Source organism: Canis lupus, chromosome 5, assembly GCF_011100685.1.
Source record: "Canis lupus familiaris isolate Mischka breed German Shepherd chromosome 5, alternate assembly UU_Cfam_GSD_1.0, whole genome shotgun sequence".
In the NCBI taxonomy this organism is placed as follows: Eukaryota; Metazoa; Chordata; class Mammalia; order Carnivora; family Canidae; genus Canis; species Canis lupus.
The window spans coordinates 67378522-67390721 of record NC_049226.1 but is presented as its reverse complement, the minus strand read 5'-3'; the positions used below and the strand labels follow the sequence as shown (position 1 = coordinate 67390721).

Below are 12200 nucleotides of genomic sequence, written 5' to 3'. Positions count from 1 at the left end.
CGTAAAGCGGCCCGGCCCGGCCTTTCACGACGCTCGCGGCGCTGCCCCGCTTCCGCTCGGGTGACCTCCGGCGCGGCGAGTCCTCCTCGATCCCGTGGTGCTTCGCGCGCGCTCTCGCGCTTTTCCGGTCGCGGGCAGCCGGGGCACGGAGGGAGGTCGCGGCGGTCGCGGCGGGTGGCAGCGGCAGGTGAGCGGGCGGCGGGCGGCCCTCGGCCCGGGGCCGGGGGGCCGGGGGGGCCTGGGGCGCCAGGGGCCCGGAGCCAGCGGGCGCGTGTGCCCTCGGCCCGGCGCCCCGACCGACGCCGGGAGGGAGTGGCGGTTGGGCCTCGGGTCCGGTGACATTGAGGCCGGCCGGCGGGGGACTCGGGGTTCGGGGGCCACCGGGCCGCGGCCTGTGCGCCGCCGCGCAGCATCCGGCCCGCCCGCACCGGCGCCGCCGCGGCCGCGGGCTGACTCGGGGCTCTGACCTTGGAGCGCCCGCTGGCCGAGGGCAGGGCCCGGGGTCCGCGGTGCAGCCTCGGCGACCGCCCGGGTGTAACGGGGCTCCGGGAGCGGCGCCCCACCTCCCGGCCCCCCGGCCGCCCAGCGGCCGCCCACGCGCGGGCCAGGCCCGGGGAGAGGAGACTCCAGCCCTGACCCGACGCTTCTCTAGGCGTTCTGCCCCGAATGCGTTCAGGGTCCCTTCCGTCGCCAACAGCCCCCCTCCGCCCCCCAAAGAGCCCCTTGTTAGGGAGGGGGAGCTAGAGCGGAAGGGCCCAGGTGAGGCGGGTCACCCAGGTCATCCGTCGTCTGCAGGGCCTGGAGGCGGCCCGGGCCGCAAGTGCAGCCTTTCTGTCTGATGTCTCCCTTCTTATGCTGCGCACATGCTGGGTCTTTAATCCGTTAACAATCGCCTGCAGTACCTGCCAGTCCCTTTGAGCTGTTTATTCTTCCCCTGCAAACAATGGAGCCCATCATGGCAGCCCGGTGCTGTAGGGTTTCTAGCTTTTTAGGTCTTCATTAAAACTACTTTTTTTTTTTTTTTTTTTTTTTTTAAGAAAGCCAGTTTACAACTAACGTCCTGTGGTGTGTGTATGTTACAGCACTTGGTTTATAATGAAGCTGCGTAAAAACGTGTTGACTCAGTAAAAAAAAAAACAAAACAAAAGCGGTTTATTTTGTGAATTCAGAATTGGTAATGAAGAATGGATCATCTGTGCTGGGGAGAAGAAAACAAAAGCTGCATCCACGTACAAGGTGCGCTGGAACTTCTAATAGGTATTTGCCCTTTTCCTTAGAGAAGGTGTCCGTTTTTATCTTTCAGGATGTTGGCTACCAGAGTGTTCAGCCTCATTGGCAAGCGGGCGTTTTCCACCTCGGTGTGTGTCCGAGCACATGGTAAGTGTAACTTTTCCTTTAAAGGGGCTGAGCTGATTTCACTTTGCTTCAGGGATGTGTAAGCCCTTGTACTGGAGTTTCAGATACAGATGGCCTCAGGTGGCTGAGATCCTGATTCTGTGGTTGTGGGACTTGAGGGTAGTACGTGTTTTAACAGGACGTGCTTTTTAGGTTATGGAGTATTTATTAATCATATTGAATGCTAGTCTGGATCTTTGAGCTGATACTTCCTTCTCCCCTCCCCCCCCCCTTTTTTTTCAGGTTCAAGTTCCACCTATTTCAAGAGATCTCTACCATACTTTAACGATCTCTTCTCCCCCCCCTCCCTGAAACTCCCAGCCAATTTTCTTCAGTACCAGTTACATCATTGGGACAATGGAAGGGAAGGAGCTGGACTTTCTAGGAAGCCTGAGCAGAGTTCAATCTCATTTCTGTCTTGGACAAGCTACTTACCTGCAGGAATCTCTTTTTTCACCTGAAATATATTTTAAAGAGCTTTGTTCACTCCTTGGCACATAGCAAGTTTAGTTTTGTGTTTATCGAGCATCTTTGTGCCAGACATTGGTAGACATTGAGGATAAAAAGAATATGAGATGGAATCTTTCCATGGGACATTTGTGGTCTGGAGAGGGACAGATGCATGAAGGTGTGTGAGTAAGTGGTGGTCCCTGAGGAGAAACATTTAGCCTGGCCTGGGGTTCAGGATTGGTTTCCGGAGGAGAGGCTTCATTGTGCTGAAGGAATAGTAGGTTTAACCTCATGTTCGGAGGGCTATCTCATTCCAGGCAGAGGGAAGGCAAGTAGAAGGACAAAACGCAAATTTGCAAGGTAGAGTGTGTTAGTGAGGGGTCAAGCGCAGTGCTTGAGTACTGATAGTGAAGTTGGAGAGCAAGGGTTATGTATCTCCGGCCCAATAATCAGTAGCTGCTTTATGTATGAATTTTTCCTTGAAATTGTGTCCTTGAATTGCTGATACTGTTGTCTTACAATTTGCTCTGTTCTTATATTGCCCAGGATAATGCTGTGGACACAAATCATGTTATTAAGAGTATCACTGATAGGTTTGTTAATTAAACAAGTAAGTAATAAAGAAAAGTTTGTTGTGTAATCAGTATATTTGGAAAGAAACACTTCTTAATTAAAAGTCTAAGAAGTCACTTATGACAGGTTATATTTTGTTTATATTTTGGATTTGCTGATATATTTTCTTAGCTCTTTTGTTTGCTTAGTTCATTTGAGTTGCAATTTGCGGAAAGTAAAATTTATCTTTTCTAGGCGTAATGGCCTGTGGATTTTGATAAGCTCACACAGTTGTGCAGCAGTGACCCCAGTCAGGACCTGCAACATCTCCATTCCTCCCCGCAAAGTTCCTTCATGTCTGCTGGTCCTTCTGGTCTTTTATAAGAAGTCAACTACTTTATCCTAATGGTGGTTTTAGCCATAACTTATTCTTAGCTATTGTTTTGGCAGAGGAAATTAAATTAGTTCCTCTTTTGAAATCCTTCAGTGGCTTCTTTTGCCTAGGGTAAGATCTGCAGCTAGCCTTTCTGATGTCCTCACGCCATACTCAAACAAGCAAACATACCTGAATCAGCATTCCCGCGTTGCTCAGGGTCCCAACCCCCCAGTAGTACAGTCCTTGCAGGCACCAGGCTGCTGCTTCTGCCTCAGCTCCATGCTTGTGGGTGGGAGCCTTTTTCTAATCGTCGGCCTCAATCCAAATGTTATTTTAGAACAGCCTTTCCTTGCCACCCACTGTGAAGATGTGGAGATGCTGCTTGTCCTACATCACCCTCCTTTGTCTTTGCTTGGAGCGGTGACATACTGAGGCTTGTGTGTATCATCTGTCTTTACTTCTAGAGTGCAAGCTTTGTGAGGCTGAGGACCTGCTGTGTTTTCATTGCTGTGTCTTCAGCGCACAGTGGGCAGATGGCAGAAACTGCAGTCCCTTGAACAAGTCTTGTCCTTTCCTTTTGAACTTTTAGTCACGCAGATAAGTCTGAATACAAAAACCTGTTTCCACATGAGAGTAACGCCATGGAGCACCGCTGGGAGCCACCACCATGTTTGGATGCTTGTGTGGTGGCCCATCTGATTGAGGGGGCAGCTCCCATTCCCCAGACTTCCTTAGCAGAGGCTCAGTGAGAAACCTCCCCAGCTGAGGATAGAAATGATGAGATACTCACCTGAATACAAAAATCTCTCTCTCTCAAAGGAATGCTGGGTATGCTAGCTTTTGTGGGGTGTGGGGGACCAAGCCCAAAGTGCTGAAGAACCCCTGGCAGCCCTAAGACCACTGATGGACCATTTTCATTCTGAAAATGCAATTTTATGCTAAAGGTACTCCCAGGTTATGAGGATTTGCATTTTTATAACATTATATTCATATGTAATTCACAGAACATTCCTCCACTGAAAACATGTACTTTGTTGCTTTTTTGTTTAATCCCCAAGTTGTCATAACCACCACAGTTTTAGAATATTCTCATTACCCCAGTTTACATCTGCTTTTAGTAATTAACCTGTGAGCTGAGTGCTAGCATGCAGCTATTATTTAGTCTACTCGTCTTTCTTTTTTTTTTTTTAAGATTTAAAAAAAATTTATTTATTAGAGACACACAGAGAGAGGCACAGACATACGCAGAAGGAGAAGCAGGCTCCATGCAGGGAGCCCGACGTGGGACGCGATCCCGAGTCTCCAGGATCATACCTCGGGCTGAAGGCAGGCGCTAAACTGCTGAGCCACCCGGGCTGCCCTAGAGTCTACTCATTTTAATAGAACCTTAAAATTTTAAGATTTGAATGTAATTCTAGTCATTTCCACCTTACATTTTTTGAGATAAGCTCCAGTATATGTAAAAATGCTGGTCATTTGCATGGCAAAGATAAGCATCTAGAGAAATTCTACTTTGCATGAGGTGAAATGATGTATTTCATTTTTTTTTTTTAAGATTTTATTAATTTGAGAGGAGCAAGAGAGCACAAGCAGCAGTCAGAGGGAGAAGCAGACTCCGCTCAGTGGGGAGACTGACGCGGGGCTCAGTCCCAGCTTCACTGATTGAGCAACCCAGGCACCCCTATTTCACTATTGTTAACATGATTTTGGAAAATTTAATCATTGAGACTAACCTAATGGAAGTGAAGTGTGTTTGCAAGACTTCATACCTCCAGGCTGGTTTTGATCACAGAATTTTCTTGAGGGTTCTTTTTTGCTCTGAACTATTTTCCTCTTGCCCTGATAAACACACAAATTGTGCTGGTATTAAGGCACTAAAAAAAATTTTTTTTAAATTTTTTATTCATGAGAGAGAGGCAGAGACATAGGCAGAAGGAGAAGCAGGCTTCTTAGAGGGAGCCTGATGCAGGACCCAGGGTCATGCCTTGAGCCAAAGGCAGATGCTCAACCATTGAGCCACTCAGGTGTCTCAAGGCACTAAATTTTTATCTACGTGAGCAGAAACTCCCATTTTGTACTCTCCCCATTGACCAATAGGGTTTACTGTGCCATGAGTTTTGTGATCAGTTACATGTACATGTAAGTATATGCACAGTTTACATTTTTAGGGAGAAAAGCAAAAAAAACCCCATGTTCTGTGACTGAGTATATGACTTTTTGCATTTTGAGCACAGGGATCTACCTTATTCTCCTGTCTCCTAACTGTTGTGTCCTGTTTCCTGCTGTATATGCACCTGCCCCCGTTCTCTTCTGCTCTGCCTTTCCTTTTTTCTGAGTCCTTGTTCAGTAAGCTCTGATGCACTTGTCTGTCCACGTTTGTCCCGCTTCGGGCGTGTGAACACCAGTGGGCAGTGATCTTTCTTTGCTGATCTCAGATGCGTAGGGCCCCAGTTAGCATGTAATAGGTGCTCAGTGAACATGAACCTGTGGGTGAGTTGGCACCATGATATGCCTGTGGAGTCCATTGATTCTAGACTTCAGTGAACACAGGTGATTAGTTTTTGTTACTGTAATAATCAACGCCGTATGTCTCGGTTTCTGACCTTTGAATGCTTTGTTTCTTTTGTGAGTTTTCTGTTGTTTTGCTTTTCCTTCTTAGTTTGAGTCTCTTGCAGAAGGGCCTTCATCTAATCCAGTAGGGCATCCTGAGAGCCCTTGTATGCTGTCTCTGTGAGACTGTTAGCTGTAGGCAATGCTGCCTCTGTTGGCGGTTGCCCTGGCAGGGGTTTGCTGGCTGTGATGAAGTGCTGCTGTTAACCGGCTGCCCACCACCCTCATTCTGCCATCTGAGCCACGCAGGACAGGCCTGCTTCCCTTGACAGTCATTCAGCTGTTTGAAACGTGGCTGCAGCTCCCCAGGATAACTGAGGTCTTCAGGGTATACATTTTTCTACTTATTTTGGATTGTAATTCTGAATCTGTGTGTGTTCAAATATTTGTTCACTGTGTTTCGTAGGAAGTGTTGTGAAGAGTGAAGACTTCGCTCTCCCGAGTTATGTCGATCGGCGTGACTATCCCCTGCCTGATGTGGCCCACGTTAAGAACCTCTCTGCCAGCCAGAAGGCTTTGAAAGAGAAGGAGAAGGCTTCCTGGAGCAGCCTCTCCATTGATGAAAAAGTTGAATGTGGGTATTGAAGCAGGAATATCGATAAACCGTGTGAGAGAATTTTTACTGGTTTCTGGGCTGTGAGCTCGAGGGTGCTGCTTGAGACCAGTGTGCTCGGGAGGCTCAGTGTGTTGTATATTGTGGGGTTGTTCCAGGGCCCTGACGCTGTGGGCTGGCTGCACCTCTGGCCGGGCCCCTCTGTGCTCAGGGGGCTCTGGTCCCTGGGGAGGAGCATGGATATGGATGCAGAGCAGCCAGGTGTGGGTCATTTGGGTGCAGAGTGTGTGGATGCGGCTTCTTGGCACCCCTGCTGAGTAGGACTGGGTTCTCTGTAACTTACTGTTGGAACATCAGTACAGCAAAATGCTGTCAGTTGATAAAAGGGAGTGAATTTTATGGGATTATGCATTTTCTACACTGTTCTCTCAAGAAGAAAGAATTCACTGTGGTTTTATTGTCCAAAGCAGAGTCCATGTGTTTTCTCCCCTCCGTCACGCCTTGTATGCATTCGTGAGCATGTGCATGCATGCTGTGTCCCTTGGCTGTGCTGTGGGAGAACTAGTGGATCCCTGTGGAGAGGGAGCTGCTGTGCCGCCCCTCATTCCTACAAACACCTGTGCTCTCTTCCCAGTGTACCGCATCAAGTTCAACGAGAGCTTTGCTGAAATGAACAGGAGCACAAATGAATGGAAGACGGTTGTGGGCACCGCCCTGTTCTTTATCGGCTTCACTGCTCTCATTCTCATTTGGGAGAAGCACTATGGTGAGTGGTGAGAGGTTGTAGGCCTGGTGTCTCGGGTCGCAACCACACAAGACCTGGATTGGGTCAGCGCGGCACCATCTTCCAATGGCCAGGAGTGGGCTCTGGGTACCTATGCACAAGGCAGGCACCTCTGTTCTGGGATTCATCCCAGCATTGTTCACCAGCTTTGGGAAATCAGCTCACGTTAACTGAAGTGTAAGCCAAAATCTGCCTTACTCACATCAGGCTGTGCTTGGTAGTGAATGACCTTCCCTTCTTTGTATGGCACACCACGTTTCTGTAGTGCTTTATTGGCTCACCAGACACTTCTCAAAAGATGATGTAGTGAGAGTTCGATCAAGGGAAAGGGCACGGTTTCTTATCGAAGGGCTTTTTCAGTTGTATGGAGACTGCATCTCAGTAGGATCCTGGGTCTTCAGACCTCACCCACTCCTGCTTAGACAGTGTTGGGGTTGTCGGCTCGTTGTGTGCTGCCTCTTGGTCCTCCGTGTCCAGGCATAATGGTTTTTTTCTGTTCCAAACAGCTATAATTCTACATTTTGGTCTCCTGTGGCCATGGGTTACTCATGCCTATGTATTTGATCTCACAAGTCACTTTTGGCTCGGTTTGTGTCCTATGCTAGCCTGTAGACCCCATCATCTTTATCCTACACAGAAGATTTTTTGCTTCCAGCTTGTGTTTTATTGTTAGTCTTTAGTCAACAAAGGAGTAATTTGGAAATACCGAGTGGTCAGTGCCCAGAAGTCAAAGCCTGTGTGTTTGTTTGGGTGTTGGTGTTGAGTGGCAAATGACTTCCCTAGTGTGGTGGCCAGTATGTTGCGTTGGGGAAGACCTGACTCGAATAATGCATGGGCTTAGAAACGACTTGTCAAGACAGTGTTGTCTCATGAAATTGTTTTGGGCTTTAGTGTACGGCCCCATCCCGCACACCTTTGAAGAGGAGTGGGTGGCCAAGCAGACCAAGAGGATGCTTGACATGAAAGTCAGCCCGATTCAGGGCTTCTCAGCCAAGTGGGACTACGACAAGAATGAGTGGAAGAAATAGGAGCCTGCCAGTCATCCATCTGAACCTCACCGTGTTCTGTTTGTCACCTCCTGGAGCTCAACACATTCACTGGAAACCATTATGTTACAGCACCAGTGCTAATAAATGAGCAGTCTACGTGAACTCCTTTGTGGTTGGTTCTTTGATAACTAAGCAAAAGCGCCTGTTGTTTGAAACACAGTTTCTCTCAAGTGTCTGACTTAAATATATTTTGGGTATAAATGAAATGGCAAGAATAAATTGTTTAAGGGGACATCATGTAAAAACTAAAAATAGGGACGCCTGGGTGGCTCAGCAGTAGATCGTCTGCATTTAGCTCAGGGCGTGATCCTGGAGTCACGGGATCGAGTCCCCATCAGGCTCCCTGCATGGAGCCTGCTTCTCCCTCTGCCTGTGTCTCTGCCTCTCTGTGTCTCTCATGAATGAATAAGATCTTAAAAAGTATTTAAAAACTAAAAATGCAGAGTTGTAAGATCCCATTATGGAAGCTGGATCGATAGAAGTCCTCATAGCTACTTTTCTTCTGGGACCAGCCCTCCCCCTTTTGAGATTGTAAGTGTTGGTTGGAGTGGGTGGCCACAAGCCTATGAAGGACAGGCTGAGCTTAGCTCCTGGGCTGAGTTCTGAGTGATGGACTTGGTACCCTGGCCACACTCAGCCTGGTTATCTAGAAAGCGACAGTGGAGCTGGTGCCAGGGAAGGAGCATCACCCTGGCCCCAGCAGGCTCCCTGTGGGGTTGCATTCCATTTTACTGTTGTTCTCCCACCTGCTCTGCATGTCAGGACCCCACACTGATCCCTGGAGACCCTGCCTGGAGCAGCAGAACAAATCCTAGAACAGCCTGTGTGATGAGATGCTCGGAGGACAGGCAGCCTTTGTGTCAGAGTGCTGAGGGTGGGAGGTGGCCTCTGAGAAGCCCAGCTGGAACTGGGAGGGGAGTTGGCCTCTGGAGCTTGACCAGAGGCTGTCCTGGGCAGAAGGCCTTTGGTGGTAAAAAGGCAATATCTAACCAACAAAATTCAGAGCAGGTTAAAGCCCCTCATTGTAGTGTCTTCCTGCTGCTTTAGAAATGCCCTCACTCCTTTGTTGAGGGCCCTGCAGAATTCCCTGGCAGGCCCTTCCCACCTTGAGGGGAGGGGATACTGGGATCTGCAGAGCATGGGAGGCTGCCTGTGAGGGCCAGTGTGGCCTCTGGATGGCCTCACCTACAAAGTTTGGGCCTCTCACTAGGTGGTACCGTTTTCAGCTCCTTTCCAGGGTGAGCTGTGGGGCTGAGGTGTCACCTGACTCAAGGTCACTGCTGGCCCACCACCTGGCTCTTCTGACCCTTAAACGGCCATTGATGGGCACCTACCTAGGCTGGGCACTTCAAGCCACTCTCCCTCTTCAGAACAGCCCTGAGAGGAAAGGGCCCTTACCATGGGTTAGATGATGGAGCTGTGTGGGGCAAGAGTTAGGGGGGACTGTGCCTGGAGAAACATGAAGTTGTAGGAGACTGTTGAAGGTCCATCTGACCCCTAAACTCTTCTACCCTGGAAGAGCTCCAGTGTATCCCTGTACTTAGGGACTTTCCATGGGGTAACCAAGCCTTCCCTTACCCTGTAGGAACCTGCTCTCTTGGGCTTGCTAAGAGGATCACCACTTGTACATCAGTGTCAGGTTCCAAAATGTGACTCTGGAGTCCTGTTCTCTGTCCTTATTCCTTCCCTGCCACCATAGTGGGAATTCAGAAGGGAGCGGGGTTCATGCTAGATTCAGTTGGCCATCCCTAAGCCAGAGGTCTGTTTGACCATTGCTTGGTATCTACACATTGTGGGGTATAACAGTGGATGTGACCTCGGAGCCCTTACCCTTATGGGGCCCACAGGAACACCGAGGACAGGTACAACAATGGGCAGAATGGGAAGATGTAATAGTGCTCCTCAGGGCTGATGGAGAGAGGTTCAGAATGGGGGTGGGAACAAGTTGGGGTTGGTTGGGAGAGCACACTGAGAACATCAATGTGAGCTGAGACTAGAAGGCCAAAACTAGAGTGGAGGTACAGGTGGCAGGTGGAGACTGTTCCAGACTCAAAGGAAGGCACAGGGGAGGATAGAGCAGAGCCAAAGCACCATGGAGGAGAGGAAGGAAGCTGGGGCAGGGCTCTGGGAAACACCAAAGAGGCTAGAGGGGTCCCTGTGCCTCTGAATGGGGCTCCCAACAGACTTAGGCACTTGGTCTCCACATGGGGCCATTTGCAGAGGCCCTCCCCAGCTACTCCTCCCCTAATGTGGGAGAGCTCCTTGCCATTGAAAACACACCTTGTCCCTTTTGACTGATTTTCGCCTCTCACTCAATGTTCACCTTGTTACTAGCTGGCAGCTTTTTACCCTGCACAATTTAAGACTCATTCCCTCCAAAGGGACAGCTAATAGACTTGTCAAACAACCCTGGAAGCCAGAAGGCAATGGAGCAATACTTTCCTCTAGAATGATATAATCCGCTAAACTATTACAAAGAGCAGGAAAAAGGACCTTGACAGGTGAGAGTTATCACTAACCAGTCTTTGTTGAGAGAGGTGTTGAAGGGACAGTCTGAATAGAAAGAAGGAAACAGTTTGGAAGGAAGGAGTGAGCTGTAAAGTGGAAGGGCAAAGGAAATGGAAACCATGTAGGCAAGTTGGCCCAAGTGCTGGCTGAATGGGACAGTGACCACAATGACAACCAGTTCTGGGGGCTAGAGGTTGAAAGCAAGGGGAAGGGGGTCTAGGAAGATGAAGCCTATGGTGACATACTTTTTGAGTTTCTGTGAATCCCCAGATAAAAACAGTAACTAGGGAGCAAAGCCAAAAACCACACTGATGATGTCTATCAAATAATGAAGCAAGGAGGTATTTCTATGGACCACCCCTTCCCAGTGACGGCGAGTGGAAGATGGAAGTTACGAACATCAACTATGGCTCCATGTGCACTCTGCTTCCTGCCTGCTTCCTGTGTCCTACCTGCTTCCTCTCTGCTCCTGCATCCTGTCTACTTCCCGTGTCCTTCCTGCTTCCTGTGTCTTGCCTGTGTCCTGTCTACTTCTTCGACCTGTTTCCTGTCTTCTCCTGCATCCTGTCTACTTCCTGTGTCCCACCTGCTTCCTCTCTGCTCCTGTGTCTTGTCTACTTCCTGTGTCCTATCTGCTTCCTCTTTCCTGTCACCTGTCTGCTTCCTCTTTCCTGCGTCCTATCTGCTTCCTGTCTACTTCCTGTGTCCTGTCTGCTTCCTCTTTCCTGTCACCTGTCTGCTTCCTGTCTCTCCTGTGTCCTGTCTGCTTCCTGTGTCCTCTTTCCTATGTCCTGTCTTCTTCCTGTCTCTTTCCTGTCACCTGTCTGCTTCCCGTTAGCTTGCGGTCAGCTTCTCTACACTGATTGTGTCACCCCGCATGCTTATTCAAACCCAGCCATGGTGGTTCCTCCCGTCACAGCAGCTGAGTCTGGTTCTGAGTAGTTCCCAGCTTGCAGGATCAGCCTAGCAGCTGTTCCAGAAGCCCTGGTCCAGGTGGAAAGTTGAACGTGTATTTTTAATGTAACTTTGATGTTGGTATTTGAAGGGATAAAGATGTTACTAGGAAGAAGTACATAGCACTTTTTTGATAGCAAGTCTTAGACACCCTTTTGAATTTCTGTTAAGTCTTCTGGGTCCTTTGAAATGCTTCACAGGTTAATGCCAATATTACCTTACTATCTGGCTTCCTTCAGAGCTTCGGTTTCTGCTAGGTGAATAGCAGACTTCACTCCATGGCTTGCCTAAGCCCTAAACCCCACAGAGGCTGGTGAGGAGTCGAGTGTGCTGCCACCAGCTCAGTCCTGGTCCTGGTTTACTGCTCTTAGGCATTGTTTCCTCATAACAGCTGGGAGATATTTATCCCATTTTACAAATTAAGGGATGGGGGCACCGAGAGGTTCAGTGACTTGGCCAAGATCACACGGCCCGTCAAGGCAGTGCTGGGATTCAAACCCCAGGTGGCCGGCACCAGAGTCCTAACGATGCCTGCCGGGTTGCTGTCTTTGCTTGAGTGCCTTATACAACTCCTGCACACAGTAGGTGCTCAGTAAATGTTTACTGAGTGACATGTCCAAGCCCTAGGATGAGTCAACCTCTAAGGATCTTTCCAAATAGTTTCTTCTTGCTCCTGTAGCAGCCACCACTTCCCTGACCCCAAATCAAACCAAAAGTCAACACCCAAATCAGCCACGGTTGGTACCCACTTCTCCAGCTGACCAGTATGTCACAGCAGCTGAGCCATCTCTTCCCAGATCTGCCCAACAGGCAGCACCTCCTCTTGGAATGGATGTTAGGAATCCCATTCCGTCCATAAACATAGCTGTATGGTGCATTGCCGGTTTTCACCTGGTGCACCGGTAGGACATGCATCACAGTTGAGGGTGGGGAGCAGCACGGTCATCCTCAAGGGATTACAGGCCCCTG

At 49.3% G+C, this 12200-nt stretch overlaps 1 protein-coding gene across 1 annotated transcript; it reads left to right on the top strand.

Annotated features, from left to right (window-relative positions):
• Positions 1-43: 43 nt before the first annotated feature.
• Positions 44-7871, top strand: COX4I1 (cytochrome c oxidase subunit 4I1). Its single transcript, XM_038538118.1, has 5 exons — positions 44-187; positions 1304-1377; positions 5790-5957; positions 6571-6702; positions 7612-7871. The coding sequence occupies exons 2-5, from the start codon at positions 1305-1307 to the stop codon at positions 7746-7748; spliced, it is 510 nt and encodes a 169-aa protein (XP_038394046.1). The 5' UTR covers positions 44-187; position 1304; the 3' UTR covers positions 7749-7871.
• The last annotated feature ends 4329 nt before the right edge of the window (positions 7872-12200 follow it).

Bases quoted from the DNA above. Each gene is read 5' to 3' on its own strand.
- COX4I1 (XM_038538118.1), top strand. From the start codon at position 1,305: ATGTTGGCTACCAGAGTGTTCAGCCTCATTGGCAAGCGGGCGTTTTCC. The intron at 1,378-5,789 runs GTAAGTGTAACT...TGTGTTTCGTAG, and splicing joins GGTGTGTGTCCGAGCACATG to GAAGTGTTGTGAAGAGTGAA. The intron at 5,958-6,570 runs GTGGGTATTGAA...CTCTCTTCCCAG, and splicing joins CATTGATGAAAAAGTTGAAT to TGTACCGCATCAAGTTCAAC.